Source organism: Penicillium arizonense (genome assembly GCF_001773325.1).
Source record: "Penicillium arizonense strain CBS 141311 chromosome Unknown PENARI_contig095, whole genome shotgun sequence".
NCBI lineage: Eukaryota > Fungi > Ascomycota > Eurotiomycetes > Eurotiales > Aspergillaceae > Penicillium > Penicillium arizonense.
The window spans coordinates 1088-18728 of NW_019173372.1; the positions used below are offsets into that span (position 1 = coordinate 1088).

The 17641-nt window shown below is 46.6% G+C and overlaps 7 protein-coding genes across 7 annotated transcripts; 6 read left to right on the forward strand and 1 right to left on the reverse strand.

The window, feature by feature from the left end:
• Nucleotides 1-235: 235 nt before the first annotated feature.
• Nucleotides 236-2342, reverse strand: PENARI_c095G05990 (cytochrome P450; the record flags this gene model as incomplete). Its single annotated transcript, XM_022637800.1, has 6 exons — nucleotides 236-509; nucleotides 705-812; nucleotides 870-1036; nucleotides 1094-1408; nucleotides 1457-2245; nucleotides 2292-2342. 6 exons carry the CDS (start codon nucleotides 2340-2342, stop codon nucleotides 236-238), a joined length of 1704 nt encoding a protein of 567 aa, XP_022482347.1.
• A 505-nt stretch (nucleotides 2343-2847) lies between these two features.
• On the forward strand, nucleotides 2848-4433 carry PENARI_c095G08162 (MFS transporter; the record flags this gene model as incomplete). The annotated part of the gene is made up of 3 exons (XM_022637803.1): nucleotides 2848-3050; nucleotides 3096-3552; nucleotides 3606-4433. The coding sequence occupies 3 exons, from the start codon at nucleotides 2848-2850 to the stop codon at nucleotides 4431-4433; spliced, it is 1488 nt and encodes a 495-aa protein (XP_022482343.1).
• A 3032-nt stretch (nucleotides 4434-7465) lies between these two features.
• On the forward strand, nucleotides 7466-8122 carry PENARI_c095G04295 (uncharacterized protein; the record flags this gene model as incomplete). Its single annotated transcript, XM_022637799.1, has 1 exon — nucleotides 7466-8122. The coding sequence occupies one exon, from the start codon at nucleotides 7466-7468 to the stop codon at nucleotides 8120-8122; it is 657 nt and encodes a 218-aa protein (XP_022482346.1).
• A 186-nt stretch (nucleotides 8123-8308) lies between these two features.
• Nucleotides 8309-8929, forward strand: PENARI_c095G02495 (uncharacterized protein; the record flags this gene model as incomplete). The annotated part of the gene is made up of 1 exon (XM_022637798.1): nucleotides 8309-8929. One exon carries the CDS (start codon nucleotides 8309-8311, stop codon nucleotides 8927-8929), a length of 621 nt encoding a protein of 206 aa, XP_022482341.1.
• A 168-nt stretch (nucleotides 8930-9097) lies between these two features.
• Nucleotides 9098-9706, forward strand: PENARI_c095G08050 (uncharacterized protein; the record flags this gene model as incomplete). Its single annotated transcript, XM_022637802.1, has 1 exon — nucleotides 9098-9706. The coding sequence occupies one exon, from the start codon at nucleotides 9098-9100 to the stop codon at nucleotides 9704-9706; it is 609 nt and encodes a 202-aa protein (XP_022482345.1).
• A 1895-nt stretch (nucleotides 9707-11601) lies between these two features.
• On the forward strand, nucleotides 11602-13863 carry PENARI_c095G01061 (LysM peptidoglycan-binding domain-containing protein; the record flags this gene model as incomplete). The annotated part of the gene is made up of 6 exons (XM_022637797.1): nucleotides 11602-11728; nucleotides 11823-12396; nucleotides 12475-12595; nucleotides 12656-13151; nucleotides 13219-13350; nucleotides 13406-13863. 6 exons carry the CDS (start codon nucleotides 11602-11604, stop codon nucleotides 13861-13863), a joined length of 1908 nt encoding a protein of 635 aa, XP_022482344.1.
• Nucleotides 13864-14434: 571 nt separating this feature from the next.
• PENARI_c095G06713 (uncharacterized protein) lies at nucleotides 14435-15947 on the forward strand (the record flags this gene model as incomplete). Its single annotated transcript, XM_022637801.1, has 3 exons — nucleotides 14435-14748; nucleotides 14813-15332; nucleotides 15393-15947. The coding sequence occupies 3 exons, from the start codon at nucleotides 14435-14437 to the stop codon at nucleotides 15945-15947; spliced, it is 1389 nt and encodes a 462-aa protein (XP_022482342.1).
• Between the last annotated feature and the right edge of the window lie 1694 nt (nucleotides 15948-17641).

A 17641-nucleotide genomic window follows, 5' to 3' on the forward strand; every position in this document is an offset into this window, starting at 1 on the left:
AACTATTAAACCTGAAGACGCGTATAAAGTACGACCACTTTAGCGTGTTTAGCAGCTCGTGTATTAGGTAGGCGGTAGAAGCGGTGAGAAAGTGGGTCATTTAGGTGTGTTAAAAACTTATGACCAGTGACTGTATGTATGTTATGCAAGTCAGGCTTTTCTTAGTGTTTGCACTGTTTACAGTGCTGCAGCACCTGCCGAGGCCTAACGGCGAGGCCTAACGGCGAGGCCAAGATTATTGAGTCACAGGGTCTTCCTCATCAATCGCTAGATTGATTTTTTCTTGTTCATCAATCTGTTGCAAGAACGCCTGCTCTAAGAAAGGTTTGGTCGCGTAGCCAGCGGCAGTCTTATCAAGGTGCATCTTTGAAACAGCCGTAAGGAGGCCGGGAAGTGCAGGTGTTGCTGCGAGCGAAACGGAAAGCTTGACTTCGACTCCTAGTTGTTTGGCTTCAACGGTAACAGGATGAAGGATCTTGCCGCCCATACTCCAAACAAGGGCAACGGTACTGCGTAGGAGATTGTTCTCCGTGGTAATGAGGTTTATAGCAGCAGCAGCTTATTCGCCCCATTCGGAGATTGTGAAGTCAAAGCTGTATGTGCAATTTGACCACTTCTATATAACTACCTATTTAATTCCCGTTTGATTCCATAACGAAACTTAAACCCGAGTCAGATGAACTTTCAATGGGCCCTTCTCCCACATGAGGAAGTTTCTCTGATTGATCCAATCACGAGACTCATCATCAATTTCTATGTCGAAGTTGAAGATTATCAGAGCGAGGATCAAACGCATTTCACTGTAGGCAAGACTGGAACATAGTTAGTATCGCTAATCATATTTCTGGGTGATTCACCTTATGGCTTACTTTCTACCAAGGCAGTTCCGTGGGCCAGTGTGGAATGGCTGCCACACTTCTCGGCGGTCATCTGCGAATGAGGGATCGCCCAAGAACCGCTCTGGGTGGTATGTGTTGGGGTCTTTGAAATACTCTTCACGCCGGTAGAGTGCCCATTGATGAATTGATACGAAAGTCTTCAAAGGTAGGTTAACAAATGCTCAAACCTTCGTCTTATACGAGGCCACACTCACATTTGTTGGGATATATTCACCCAAAACAGTAGCACCGCCCTCAGGAGATAGGCGGGGCAGTCCGTTGGCAATGGGTGGGTACATGCGCATTGCCTCGTCAAGGCATGCGAGCATGTAGGGTAGCTTGTTGACAGAGATCAGGTTGATCTCTTCTTGGCTTTGGAACACAGTGCGCACTTCTTCTTTCAGCTTCTCATGGGCACCTGGATTCATCAGGAGGAGGTAGGTTACGCCACTCAATAATGAGGCGGTTGTCTCCGAGCCGCCGATGATCAGGATTTCAGCATTTGCAACCAGTTCTTCAACAGTCAGATTCTGCTAATGGGTCAGTGACTATCTTGAAAAAAGCGAAGCAGAACTCACCAATTCGTCCTTCTTTCTCAAAAGTCCCTCGATCAAGTCTGATCGACCTTCTTCCTTTTCCATCCGACGCTCCATCTTTTGCTGAGTCAATTTCTGGTGTTTCGCGTGGGCCGCTTTCATTGACGCAGGTGCCATTGACATTAATGCTCGTTTCACGAGTGGGAAAAATGATAGAGTCTGCAAGAGGATTCCGAGTCGACCGGCCTCGAAAATTCCTTGGATCCATCCGTCGAGGTTAGAGCCCTGTAGACAGCCGAATGGCTCACCAAATGCCAGGTCTCCAATGATGTCGAAGGTAGTGTAGTTGTACCAATCGGAAAGGATCACCTGACTACCCGACGTGCAGAACTCATGCAGCCGATCAAGCAGCATATCAACATAGCTGCGGATCAAGGGCTCTTGGTCTCTCATTGCCTTCTCGGAGAAACCGTGCGCCATCTGGCGACGGAGACGCCCGTGTTGCTCTCTGCTCTCATTGACCACATGTGTCGCTTGGTCTTCAACTGGCCGATAGAACCAATTGGCTTTGCTGAATTCAGATCGCTCTTTCTTATGGCCCATGATATCTTGCCACGCATCTGGGTGTGAGAAAGCCAGTTCGTCTGGCGCAATGCGAACAATATCGCCGTACCGCTTGTGCATTTCCAACATATCAAAGGGAAGGGTACCACGAGCGGACCGCCATAAATATGCTAATCGGGATATCCTATGTTCTAATGGCCCTGGAAATCGGCTCAAAGGGTGAAAGAAGATATTGTAGACCACTTTAGAGATGAGGTATTGTATTCCCTATACGAGTTAGATATGGACATCATGGGAGAGCTTGGTGATGTACCACAAAGAGGACCGTCACTAGGATATGCTGCACGCTAATAATGATACCCATCTCTGCTTTGATGAATCATTCCGGAATATGGTCGGGTTTTATAAGTTCGGAGGTTCAATGGAAACCGAGGCCAGGCTTGATCAACATGAAGTTTAATGATATTTTTGTAACGGGTAGAATTTCTTCAACATTGATTCAATTGGCCAGAGAATTCTCTAAAACACCAATCAAATTGTTAAAAGGGGGTGGGAGCGTTGGAGTCTCCTATGGAGTCAGATACGAACCCGAACCCGAACCCAAACCCCCCTTTTCTCCGATTTGCCCCATTTCTTTTCATTTCTCTTCACCAATAGACATCACCGGTAGTACGAATACGAATCCATTTGCTTTAGAAGATATGATGGAATCTCATATTCTATGCATAACCTGCATTCCCACTATAGGCCGAGATGGAGGGTCCGACATTTATGCATTTCATGCATCTGACCTCGGGACAGACTTGAAATCATTCATAAGGCCCGTCAGCGCGCACTAATCATGTCTCTTGTTTTCTCGTGCCGTCGGAATGGATACAGAAATGCGGGACACTGAAGCGCAGTCGGATCAGCTGCCAGACGAGAAAACCAGCGAAAACCGCACAGCGCACGAGTCCCAATATGATGTTTTCTGGGAAGAACCTGCCAGCGAAGACCCTGCGAGCCCGATGAACTGGAGCTCTGGGCGCAAATGGACTATCGTCGGAATGGTTTCGTTCATTACTTTCTTGACGTGAGTATTTCACCTTTCATTGAGACGAATCACTGACCTTGCCAGACCTCTCGCCTCTTCAATGTTTGCGCCGGGTATTACACAGGTCTTGAACGAGTTCGGTACGACGTCGAATCTCCTCTCCGCTTTTGTCGTCTCGGTATACGTCCTGGGATTCGCCTTTGGCCCTTTAATTATCGCGCCGTTAAGTGAATTCAGCGGCCGCACATGGGTATACAATGTTTGCAATGTCTTGTTCGTGATATTCAATATCGCGAGTGCGCTTGCTCCTGGTATTGCATCGTTGATTTTCTTCCGATTCCTTGATGGGGTTGCGGGGGTCGCTGCTATCACATGTGGCAGTGGTACAATCGCAGATCTCGTGCCCCCTGAGAAGCGTGGGCAGGCAATGTCTATCTGGTCTTTGGGGCCCCTTTTCGGCCCCATCATTGGCCCGGTCGTGGGTGGATTCCTTGTTGAGGCGACAAATTGGCGATGGGTATTCTGGGTCCTTGCTATCGTGGTAAGGAAAACAATGCTGCGGTCAAAATATACTTTCACTAACAGTCCTTTTAGAGTGGAGCTGCTTCAGTGGTCTTCTTTTTTCTTGTACCAGAAACGTATCCTCCAATTCTCCTCGAAAGAAAAGCTGCTCGGCTACGGAAATCAACGGGAGATATGGCCTACAAGTCTCGTCTGGATGCTGGAATCCCTGCCAAGCAACTGTTCGTGCGGAGTCTTATTCGACCATCGAAGATGCTCATCTTATCTCCCATTGTGGCCTTGATGTCCAGCTACATTGCCGTTCTTTACGGCTTTCTCTACATCCTATTTACCACGTTCACCCTCGTGTTCGAGGGCCAATATGGCTTTTCCGCCAGCGCTAGCGGTCTCTCGTTCTTAGGCAGCGGAGTGGGAATGTTGATTGGTCTTGCGTACGTGGGGACACTAAGTGACCGCAAGATCAGAATCAAGGTGGAACGCAAATTAACACCTGTCCCAGAGGACCGACTGCCCATGTACCTCACAATCCCCGGCTCGTTGGCCATACCTGCTGGACTGTTTATTTATGGATGGTCAACCGACAAGGTGGTCCACTGGATTGTTCCGGAGATCGGAACTGCCGTCGTTGGTTTCGGAATGATCACTATCTTGATGTGTGTTCAGACATATCTGGTAGACGCTTTCTTGACTCATGCCGCGAGTGCCGTGGCTGCGTGCACCGTGCTGCGAAGTTTACTTGGCGCTCTTCTTCCTCTGTGTGGATTGCAAATGTACGAAAAACTCGGCCTTGGATGGGGAAACAGCTTGTTGGCATTTCTTGCTTTAGCAATGGCGCCTATACCTATTTTGTTTGAGAGATGGGGAGAGAAGCTGCGGACTCAGTCGACTATTCAACTATAGCACGAGCGATTGAAAATGGAGGTACTCTTAAGTAAATTAACACAGCTATGTAATACAAAAGTCAAGTTCTCAAAGTCTAAATCCAAAATTTCTAGGAACTCTTATGTGGGTTGGGAGCTTGACAGAAGCCCCCAGATTGAATACATCTCGTCTAGAAAGTTTGGTGACACTCTTTGACATCAATTTATTGCCGTCTTTCTAACACCCTTTTTTGGGTCTTTCCAAGCATTCTTTGGGGTCTCCTCCCGACTTACTTTCCATCGTAAATATATTGCGCCTCAATAGCCCCTAACATGATAGGAGCGGATTACTCTAATATCAACTGGCATCAGACTTTCTAGACACCATATATGTGAATATATTACCGAAAAGAAATTCTACATCTAAAGAGAACAAACCGGTTCGTAGCGAATTGTAGTCTGAGAGGGTCCCCCGGGGGTATTCGTAATAAGGGCCTTGTAGCTCCACGCCGGGTGCCGGCGCGCTGTTCGATAGATATAGCGCTTAGTGTAGGCACTAAATTTGACGGGACCGCCTTTTCGGGGTCGAGAATCGAAGGTTTCGAGCGATTCAAAGCGTTTTCGCGTATTATAAACTGTCTAGCGGGAGACACAACGATCGGCTGCAATTTTAGACGGCGATATCTTAATAGCTAGAGCGCTTATAATAGTAGATCGAGTATAAGGTGAAAGCTCATCTTTTTTACGTCGATTTCCACTAATAACGGTTCCAAAAGCTCTCATATTAGTGGAGTCATGAAGCGTTGAAAAAGACGCGTTTTTTTGGTTGGGGTGGGTCCGACCGAGTGTCAACAGACTCATGGCCACCTATGTATTATAGACCAGGAGCTCAGTCTCGGAAAAATACAAGTGATGTACGAAGTGAAACTAGGGGTTGTGTAGATCAAGTAGGGGTGGGTGCATTTGGATCCTAGAACCGCAAAGGGGTTGGCTTCTGAAAGGACCACTAGACTAGACTTTTTCTAGCAACCTTTTTTTTTAAACTTTTCTTGAAGGTGTAACCTTTTTTCTTCGCAAGTCGCCAAGAGGTGAGCCTCTCCTTTCGCATCAGATAATCTTCCTGTTCCTCAGTTTTGGGGTTTTCGCATGGATATTTCAGTTTCAACTTTTTCAATTCATATTGTAATCTGCCTTGGTACTTTGCCAAGTAAAATCGCGAGAATCGAAAATGAAGTCGGGATTTAAGCTTTGAAGATTAACGAACCCGAGTAAGAACCCGAACCCGACCCACTTGAGCTACTAAAAGATCGAAGACGCTGTAGAAATAAGTTTTTTTCAAGGATTACTAGGCTTCCAAGAAATATTTTGTAGGGATCCTCATCTCAGTATCTGATCTGCATATTATTGTTTTCGTTGTCGGCCACTATGTTTGGAGACTGGGTTTTCCGCCCCCGAACGAGGGTTCCGCTATAAAATCCTTGGGAGGTCTAAGATGCGTTGTTGATGCTGGATTCCATTCAAACATCATCTTTGACTGTTACATCTAAACAATCTTTCGAAGATTTTCACATCCTCCTAAAGGATGGCTTCAACTACCTATTATGGCTATACCCCGAGTTTGATTCCTGCGGTGATTGGAGTTGGTCTGTATTTTGCGCTGTTTGCTGGTCATGCAGTCCGCATGTATCGTGCTCAAGCATGGGATTGTATCTATATGGTAATAGGAGCCTTGAGTAAGAAAGAACTGAGTGGGTTCCAAATTTGTTTCGCATTGCTGACAACAATTCTCTATAATAGTCCAAGCAACGGGATTGGGAGCACGAGTCTATTCATCAAAGGTTGTCGATAGCTTTGGGGCCTATGGTGCTCAATATGTTTTTCTTCTACTCGGACCAACCCTATGCATGTTGACCGTCAACATCACTCAGGTGAAAATGATGCGGTGTTTGAAATCCGACAACATGGGTTTAGTCCCAGCTTGTTTCCGACTACCGACCTACCTCTTTTTCAACATTGTGCTGCTTCTTCTTCAAATGATCGGCTCGATCATTCTCGCAGTGACTCACAAAGTTGCTCTCATTGAGTCTGCGACGAAGGTTCTTCTTGCGAGCTACATATGTCAAATGATGTTCTGGATATTCACTTTGGGGGAGAATATTGTTTGGAGTATTCGGTTTGGGCGGCCTTCTGCCGGAAATCAATCGATGATGCCTCATTGGAAACGCTATAATCAGCTGTTTGGCCTGGCAATTTCCATCGTTGCTGTCGGCCGAAATTTGGTGCGATTGACGCAACTTGGCATGAGACCCAATGGCTTTTTGAATGTTAATGAATGGCCCAGTTATGCTTTTGATTTTTATCAGACGGGTGTGATCCTCCTGGCCTGGGGGATATTCTATCTGCCAGGAATTTGCAAGGAGATTGAGTTCAAACGTGTTCATCAGGCGTTGCATAATTATGAATGTTGAAAAGAGGAATGCGAGTTGACAATGAGTTCGATAGCTACATGGTGTCTAAAAGTACAAGACTTTAGATCTCTATGCTTTTCCATAAATAGTCACTAATTCATTTACTTTCAGAATTCTCTCAAGGCCCAAAGTATGAATGTTTAAGCCCTAGGATGTTGTTTGTGTCAGGGCGACTAGGCCAAGGCAGCATGTACGAGCAGTGTCTTGGGATGTTTGCACAGGTGGTTCCCATCTCCACAATGTGGCAATGATATCGAATCGTCGGACTTCTCCTGGATATCTTTAGGGGATTGATACAGCGACCCCCCTTTGGATAATGCGACCCCCCCCTGCCTGAGGATCTAGGCATCCATTGACCGCTTTTCTCACCGCTTTCATCCTCGAACTTTTATTTTATTGCTACCACTACCCTGCATGTATATCACACCTTAGGTACCTCCAATTACTATGTAAATTGCTAGTAAAAATAAGTCACTCTAGTTCCACTGTAGTACCCAATAAGGAATTCAAAATAATTGTTGTTTACACCTTTAAACCTCCCATTTTACTACCCATTTCTCTCGCGTTTTTCACCCATTTCTCTCGCATTTCACTCTCCATTACGATGGCTTCCTCGCAGCCTGATTCGCCGTCCGATTCTGAGCCTGAAGCTATTCCCGAGTCCCCACCGGCGCTGCCAAGCCTTCATAACGCTCCGCCAAGCCTTCAAAACACCGCGCCAAGCCTCTATATCCTCCCCCTACCTCCTCTCGATACGCATTACGATACGCCAGAGCAAGGAATCAGCGCGATCAATGCCTTCGGCCGCGCGCATGGCTATGCAGTCGCTATCCTCCGCTCAAAAATTACAAAAAGGGGCGTCAAAAAGACCGTCCGTCTATGCTGTGACCGGAGTAGAAGAGTACGGCCTGATGACGGCCCCGACGGCCCTACGCGGAAGCGGCAGACCACCTCGCTGGCGATTGAATGCCCGTTTTTGATCTCGCTACGGCTTCAAGAAGGCCGATGGAACCTTACGGTAGAGAACCAACACCATAACCATGAGCCCTCGCCTCCTCTTACTCATGCACCTCACCGGATGAAGGAATTGAATACGAAGGCGTCGAATATTGAGAAGCAGCTTGAGCAGGGTCTTTCTACCCGTCATATTCTCACTAGTATTCGAAAGGACGATCAGGATTCCTGCCTTATAGCCCGGGATATCTACAACTTCCGGAGGAAGCTTCACATGGAATTCCTTGCTGGTCGTACGCCGCTTTAAGCTCTCTTGATAGAGCTTCCGCGCGATGGCGAATGGATCTTCAAGTATGAGGTTAATGATGAGAATCATGTCACAGCCCTCTTTTGTATGCATAAAACGAGTATTGCATTACTTAAGATGAATTTATGGGTCATTTCAATGGACTGTATATACAAAACTAACCGGTACGGCCTTCCAATGCTTAATATGGTCGGCTTCACTGCTACGGGCTCAACCTTTTACGTCGGCTTCGCCTTCGTACGAGACGAGAAGGATGATAGCTATGAAGTTATTTTGAATTGTCTAGTTGAGGTATACGAAGCTCTTGGCCTTGAGCTACCCCGGACGATCCTCACTGATAAAGAGCAAGCGCTAATGAATGCTGTGAAGGCTGTCTTCCCTTCTACAAAGCATATGATCTGTCTGTGGTATATCAACATGAATATTATGAAGAAAGCTCGTCCGATTCTCGCAGAGCAGCTAGCAAAAGCTCGGCAAGAGACTACTTCCTTACAGCGTCGGACGAAGGCGGAGAGAGACCGAGAGCTTAGAGAAATGGTCAATGAAGCATGGAAGACGATGCTAAAGCTGTGGATTCGAATCGTCTACGCTATTACGATAGAGGAAAGGGAGGAGAGATGGAGGCAATTCAAAGAAAGCTACAAGGAGCCGATTTTCATGCCTTTACTCGAGTATCTACAGAGTGAATGGCTAGATGACTGCCCCGAGTATTTCCTTCATGAATACACCTCCGAATACCTTCATCTTAACGAGATTTCGACCTCTCGGACCGAGGGAGCTCACTGGCTGCTTAAGCAGGACCTTTAAGTCTCGACTAATGATCTACTGGTTGTTCTCCGCACCTTTGAGAATGCTGTAAAGCTTCAATTTCAAAATGTTACCGCTAAGATCGAGAATGAGAAGGTTAGAAGGTCTACTGATAGTCGCTGGAAGCAGCTATTTAGGCTGCTTCTTGGACGAATTTCGGCCAAGGCGATGGAGCATACAAAAGACGTCTACCACCGCTTCCTACCAGCAAGTGATGAGAAGCCGCCGATTCCTCCACTTTGCCGCTGCAATTCGCTGAATACGGCTGGGTTTCCATGCATTTATCTTATTGTACAGTACGAAGCGGAGAAGAAGAGCTTTGAGCCTGAATTATTCTATCAACACTGGCATTTGTACAGTGTCTCTACGCCTCCTATTAATCCGCTGCTTCTACTCCAGGATCCCCTCCAAGTACGCCGGCGAGGACGCCCCCGTGGCGCCAGGAACTTCATCGGCGGCGGAGAAAGCACCCAAGCAAGCACCCAAGCAAGCACCCAAGACACCTCCACCCAGCGAGACCCCTCCGGCTTCGAGCTCATGCTATCTCAGGAAGGAGGACGCGGCCGAGGACGTGGCAGAGGACGTGGCAGAGGACGTGGCAGAGGACGTGGAGGGACACAGCAGGCATCGCAGGGAGATAACGAGGTGGGAATAGCTTCATCTACGGCCCAGGAAGCTCAACAAGCTTCTCAGGAAGGTGGACGGGGCCGTGGACGCGGCCAAGGACGTGGCAGAGGACGTGGCAGAGGACGTGGAGGGACACAGCAGGCATCGTAGGGAGATAACGAGGTGGAAATAGCTTCATCTGCGGCCCAGGAAGCTCAACAAGCTTCTCAGGAAGGTGGCCGTGGCCGTGGAGGGACCCAGCAGGCATCGCCGGCGAGCATGGCTACAGCTCAGGGGTCGGGAATAGCTTCATGGGCATCTCAGGACGAGGATTCCTGGTCTGATCGCCTCAGGAAGCGCTAGGGGGCTCCATAAATGGCTGATACAATGCAAATTACTCAATTTCTTCACTATTCTCATGCAACTTTTTAAAGAATTCAACGTAAAATGGGTGCTGGCCGCTGCATAGGCCAATTCCTTCATTTCTGCATGAGTTTTTGAAATCAGCATCTATTTCCTAATTGGGACTAGCGCCGTGCTTTTGGCATGGTGGTGGTAGAGTACGAAAGGGACTTTATTTAACTAGGGGGCTACATAGTAAATGTAAGTACCTCCAGTTTGTGTTGAGAAGCATGGTCGGTGGTGGCAGAAATATGTCCGGCAGAAAAAATATTAACCTGAGAATTCAGGCGGGGGGGGGGGTCGCATTATCCAAAGGGGGGTCGCTGTATCAATCCCCTATCTTTATGACTTGAAAAATAATTTTCTCGAAGGAAGTGGATCCTGCTTAGTTGTATCGATTTTATCTTCGCATGTAACATGACTCGGTTGCTGGTCCTCCGGAATAATGACAGAGTAGTCTCAACAACGTAAATGAATGTGGGCGAACATTTGTAACAACACCAGAGGCTTTGGATTATCGCGCTGGGCGCAGTGAACCTTTCCCCGTTTAGGCTGGGCCAACGTCAAGATGTGCGAGGGGGGAGATGAAACGACTAGATTTTTCAGACAACGCCTTCAGAGGAAAGAAAATAGCACTTACTCTGGCCGTACTTGAATCATAATGAAACGCTTCATCGGTGTTATCAGTTAAACTCGGGGTATCATTATATACAGGAGCATCGGAATAAGTGAGCAGCATGAGTTTAAAAAATTGATCGGTGGCTAACAAGAAATGTGTAGCCGTCTCGATGCTGCTTCAATGTGATTGGTTCAGGAGGCTGACTCCGCATACTTATGAATGCCTAAAGTCTGAGCTATAATTATAGCGCCTTAAGAATCGGGAGGAAAGGTTAGGGTGCCTTTTCACGAAGTTTGTAACCTAGTTTTAGCCGACCGAAAGAGGGGGGGTAGATCTACGCGCCGCGAGTAGTAAATCCGCTATTTCTCGTATAGTAGAAGGCCGAGGGGCTGCTCCACGAGAGTCCATAGAGAGAATCCATTTTTGAAGAGATTCCTCTTCAATTTCGGTCAATTTATGGTTATTAGCATGAGATTCGACGCGGTTTTGAACCCCTTGTAGGCGGCGACGGAGAGTTAAACGCGGTACATTAAAAGTATAAGCAACGCGAGCAATATTGCTGATTTCTTGATTCTTAATAGCCTGAATAGCTAGTAAGATTCTACCCTCTTGCTCAATTGAATTTTGAGAAGATTGAGTGCGAATTGGTGGCATGGTAGGTGGTTGAATTAGTTAAGTGCTAATTACTTGACGCGTTTTTGCATCTAATTTATCTCCGATTCACTTCGGAGCATACGCAGTATCCTAGTTATTAAGAAAATGGCGATTAAAAATTAGACATGTTTTGTTGGGTACGGGATTTTGTATCTTTACGGCGTACGTTTACTACCAAAGACGCCACCACAGGACCGTGGACGAATCTAATTAGTTCGATAATGCTAGTGTACAATGATCGGGAGGGGTAGCAATTAATTCAGGGGTTAAGACGCTACCTAGCTATCATCTCACGTTTTTTTACACCATTTCACCCTAAAGTTAGCATTAGACATTCGTCAAATTTCATGCAATTCATAATATCACGATATATATATCGTAGTAGTCAACTATGGCAGCCCAATTTTTTCACCAACCTTCGACAGACCCAGTCTTCGTGTGTAAGACATACGAGTACGTTATTAGACCGAGAGAGGCCTTACGACATCTACAATCGGCGAACCATCGACTTCCACTACGTACGGCACGTCAAATTGCGCATATTGTTCAAACCTCCGACCGGGCGCATAAATACGACGTATACAAGAGAATATTGTGATCTAATCCTGGCAGAATGGCGCCAGGAGAGCAATGGCACCGATACCGATCATGACTGCGATGATTGTACTTTGGGGCCTATGAAGTTGCAGCTTGAGTCTCCCTTGGGATATGACGAAGACTGGGCTTCGGAATTTGCCTCAATGACCTCGAGCTGCGGCGTCACAGGTTACGAATATACATCGCCTGCGGCATATGCATCAAGCACTTCTATCGCTACCACCACCACAGGGTCTACGATTGCCAGTACAACTGCCACTAGCGGAACTGCTACAGAGAGTTGTTCATCCACATATACGGTGCAGTTGAATGATACCTGTAATTCGATTGCGGCCAGTCAGAACATCTTGACCTATAACTTGATGCTTGCCAACTCTATCACCATCCTTTGCTCTAACTTACCTGAGGAGGGTGAAGAGGTTTATATTCCAGCTCTTTGCAGCACTACAACTCTGCAGCATGGAGACTCCTGTGACGATTACGAATCTTCCTGGGGCGTTAGCTTGGCCAAAATTCTTGCGTGGAACCCCATTATCTCTTCTTCATGTGATAATCTCGATCTGTTTGTGGGTTGGAGTCTTTGTACTGGGTAAGATGCACCATTTTAGCTTTTAAATTTTTTCTCTGACTTTCTGAACTTCACTGACATATATTTTGTTTCAAATAGACCTACAGATGACTGGGCTCCAGCCACAACGGCCGCGGTGACCACAACCATAGGAACGGCTGTAGCCATGCCCACGAATGGCATGTCATCTTCGAATCAAAATTGCGCCAAGTGGTATACGGTAAGGACATCAATTTCGCAGCCTACACAATGAGTTTATGGAGCTGACAAGGATTCCTAGATTGGGACAGATGACGACTGTGCAACAGTCTCCCTCGCCGAAGGAATTAGCACCGACGAATTCCTCTTTCTCAACCCAGAGGTTTGGTCAAATTGTACTAATCTCTGGGTCAACTACGCTTACTGCGTGGAAGCGGTAGGCGACGTCAGTACTTACTCTGGATGGACAGAAACTGCGACAACAACCGTCTTCACCAAGCCCACAACCACAACATGGACTGTTGGTCCTACATATACATTGGCCCATGCACCGGGAACCGAAACTGATTGTGAAGTATACCGCGAGCCATACAATGCAACAGTCAATCCGATGAAGTCTTTGGGTATAAGTACAGACTACATGTTGAACATGACCACTGATTTCAGCGCATGCTCGTACTATGCCGACCAATTTCAGGTCACCGTTGACGAGATAGTGACCTGGAATCCAAGCCTTGATGCAGAGAATTGCACACTCGAGGCGGCATACAGCTACTGTGTATTGATATCGTATGATTGTACGTCACGCTGAAAATTTGGGCATCCGTATCATTAGTGTTGAACTAACTATTTTTTCTTCTGTAGACATCTCGAGCAGGAACAGCAATGAAACAGAAGATGCTAGCAACTGTCTTTCCGTGAACTCAACGTGGATTATGGATGGCACCGCGACCAACTGTGAATGCTATACTATAATTTATGGGAAGCAGGCAGATGGTAAGTCTTCAACGCTCTCCATTTTAGGGTTGACAAAACACTCATGACTTGCTAGGCTTGGATTGTGATATGCTGGTTGAGACAGACTCCTCTGACCCCTTCACTCTCGACGAAGCCAAACTCGTTCTTCTCAACCCTTGGATTGGTACAGGCGACTGTACAACCGGTCTTTTCTCAAACCTGACAGGTGAAGAGGTCCGGGCGGTCTGTCTCGCCACTGAGCTCTCTACTCCCAGCACAGCGGTAGCCACCAGTACGCCGACTGACTCTGGAACAAGCACAAACACTCTGACGACAACAACATCCGCCTCAAGCCCAACGGTCGCTGCGCAACCAGGCATCATTGATACATGTGATGAGTGGCATGAGGTTGTGAGTGGAGATACGTGCCAGAGCATTGCAGACGACGCTGGAATTTCCTTGGATACTTTCTATGAATGGAACCCCGAGGTTGGAAGTGATTGTTCTTCAATGTGGCTGGGGTATGGGGTTTGTGTGGGAGTGTCTTCTTAGACACTGGTGCTTCAACTGCAATGTAGCGGTCAATTTTACAATTTAAGCCTGACTGCTATATACTCTTATTCCAGAGAAATCTTGCATGTAGTAGCCTTGGCGGACGGTGAAGTCAAGTTGGGGTGGAGACGATGGTGAATGTGGTGGAACGTATCTAGTACGCTGTACAATACAATACAGAATGAGTGAGGACAGTCAAGAAAGGTCACATGATGTGGAGTTTTGAATAGTGGGCCGCAGGAGCAAGCCAAGACGGGTCGGTATTACTAGCTCAAGGTACACATGACGGATCAATACATGTACCCGCCGGCGCAGATGTCCCTTGTAACCCTTTCTTTCCCCCCAACACAGTCCTTTTTATTTTCCTCCACAAGAACAAATCACCTCAAAATTCCACATGGTTCTTCATTGTTTCTCTGGTCCGAGTTATTTGTCAATCTTGCTTCATCAAAACATTCGCCGCTGCACACTCCCCCAATCGCCAACACTGCGAAATCTGGTATCAAAGAGGTTGTGGACATCAATAAACAACGTCCCGGGACAGAGTCGATATATGCAAATGGTCTCCAAAATGGAAAATAGGCAGAATTATCGTCGGCTGCAACTCGGCGTTGGGAATGATCTTGAGACTGGATTTCAAACCCTCTCGTTTCTCATAAAAAATCCGGAAATAGCTGGATATCTTCGCCATTTGGAAGTCCATGGAAGCCGAAGTGTATCGGATGGCCTGGATGTTGATTTCAATACCCCGCCTGATGAGCCTCGGGAGCTAGAGCTGGATGATCTTGAGAGATTGAAGGCTGCCATCGAGAGAGCTGGGTTCACAGAAGGAAATGAGCCACAAATCGTGCTGCACATGCTGCTACAACGTCACGTGAGAAATTTGTGCGTGAAAAAATCTTCCCTTTCTCTAGTTCCCTGATGAATAGATGGCTAACAAACTGAGTAGATTGAACACCTCTCACTTTTGTCATATGGCCTTCAAACAGGCCCTTGCAGCGCTGCTGATCGCTATTTCGCCCCAGCTAGAGTCCCTTGCTTTATTCCATGTTGGAGAACCTAGTTCCGAGGCTGAAGATCTCGCTCTCCTCACGATGCTTCGCCGTGCAAACAAAAATCCCGATTCGATTCCTTATCTACAGCACCTCAGACAGATCATTTTCCTTCCTGACGACTGTTCAAGGGGTAATGATGGCTTTTATTACAATATCGCTGAGGATTATCATCATCGACTGAACCTGGTGCGACGACTCCCAGCGCTGAAGTCCGTGTCCTTCTCTTTAGCCTCATGGAACAATGAGGCTGGCTTGCCTCCTCTGCCAAAATCGGCAAATTACAGCGAGATCAGTTTTAGCCACTCAAATTTGGCAGGAAATGAGTCTGAGATGTGCTACATCATTGATTCCTCTAAGGCGCTGCGCAAGTTCACATACACCATCGGTGGGCGTGCGCAGCCAGAGGGAGGAAAGGTATGTGTGACTCTTACATCCATTGTCAGATGCCTTTGGAGACACCGTCATCATCTACAGGAGCTTGATCTTGATGTTGAAGATAATGTCTCTTGGGCTGAAATATATGGCAATGAGGGTTTAGAGTCTACTGAGGGGATTGAAAGGGACGAAGATACAGAGTATGAAGAATTATGGGAAGGAGAGATGGAAGAGCTCGATATGAATATTGAAACGCCACCAGCAAACATCTCCCTGGCGGATTTCCCAAATCTGAAAAGTCTGGGCCTCGGTGTTCATACACTCTGTTTTCTGGCAAGGGGAATAGGTCCAGATCGGCTCGATGCTAAGTCGTTCTCTCTTGTGCATACCTTGCCAGCCTCGTTGCAAAGCATACGGCTTTATGGGAAGGGAGAAGACGGTGATCCAACCTTGGACCTGGGAAATCATCAACCTGACCTGGATGTCGATACTCTTCTGGAAAAGCTGGTGGCTGAGAAGGATGCGAGACTGCCGATGCTGAAAACAATCGAAGGCTTTGACCCTGTCATTCCACGAGGAAAAGAGGTCCCAGAATGCGCAGATGAGGATCATCCACTTCTTTGGGAGCAGCCTAAAGGATGGTTAGTTGACTAATCTAATGTATGCTAGCTTTCTACAGTACTAAAGATATTGTCCATGAGAAAGAGCTAGACTTTATTGTATTCTGGCGATTATCGTTCATTGATAACGGGGTTTGTCCAGACTTGCTTGATCCCTGAGGTTATTGTACCTTACCTGCTCAATGCATAGTAAACTTAAAAATATTGTTTTCATGTAGAAGGCAATGGGTGCTTTGAACTTTCGTAGTCCTGAATGATCTAGGCCCTCTACACGTGAGAGCATTGAGGATCTAGAACTTTTCCCCCATGTACAGATCATATAAACAGGCATTCTATAGAAACGCCCGGACTCAGTATCTCTATCCCACGGGGGGTGGCCCAGTCTGGCAGACTGGGAATTAGGGTTCCCGCTTCACTATGGGACATAAAAAGTGGGTCCCGTCAGACTGGGATTTAATTTCCTCGTCAGACTGGAGAGGTCTAATGACCTCCGATCGCTCTCAAATTTTGGCAAGTTATAATAGACTATCTAATTTATCTCCGATTCACTTCGGAGCATACGAAGCCTCCTAGTTATCGAGAAAATGGCGATTGAAAATCGGAGATGTTTTCCTGGGGTGTAGGATTTTGTACCTTTTTGGGTGGTTACAGTACTAAAGGTTCGACGTTTACTATACGACCACGGGCTATATATTGCTTCGATTAGTCTATAAGTCAGACACGGTCTATTTAACTATAATACCTAGGAATTGTGAAAGTTTGACCACGATTAGACTAATAATGGTGGTGTGGTGGATGATTAAATATAGGTGAAAGGTTTGCATGCGTTGCGACCGACGGGATTTATTACCGTAATTAGATACCCACCCTTATCTATGGCAGCCCTTACTAAATAGATTACCCCGTATTTGTATCTTACACCCCGTATTTTACTCTCAGCGGCTTAGTGAACAGCGGCCACGTGACTAGAAGGGTTTCACCTAGTACGTCGGGCGCCTTAACTAGCTAGTCCTATATACTACAAATTCAATAAGGGGTCTATTCGATAGAGACAAGTCAGCTAATTTCAAATATACTATTTATAAACTAGTAGGTTATTAGTACGCGAGTTATTAGCGGTTAAACCTTATATTTCTAGTAAAAGGTAGTATACTAGTATATTACGGTCTATTCTAACGTGATTCACTAGTGAGTTGGCCACACCCCCGAGTTGGCCACCCCACCCAACCTATCAATTTTAAATGCATTTATCTCAACCAAAACGCCATTAAATTCAATAAGCTGAAAACGAGTTCTATTAGGACATGTAGTCAATTTATGACCCTGAATTCCACCTATACTGCACTTCGGTAAGGCTCTCTTACGTGGCTGTGAAGGTGTCGGAGCCGATTCTGCCTCACGGGGTATTTGTGCTAAAACTGCTTGCTCTGGCTGCGCTGCTAAGGTAGAGGCCTCTAAAACTGTAAGGCCTTCTTCGGAAGCTATTTGCTTTTTAGACCGAGTCCTTTTTCGCTTCTTCGTCTCGTTTGCGGCGCGCAATTCGCTTACTTCTTTCTCGAGTAAAGCTGTTGAATACATCGTAGTTTGACAAGCCTTTAAAACCTGATTTATCGCGGAGTTAAGCGGGCTAGGTGGGCTTTGTGAGCGCGTTTTTAGCAAAGCTTTAATTGAGGAAGCTTGCTTTTGTAATTGGACGTAGTTCGAAGGCGTTTTTGGATCCCACTCACT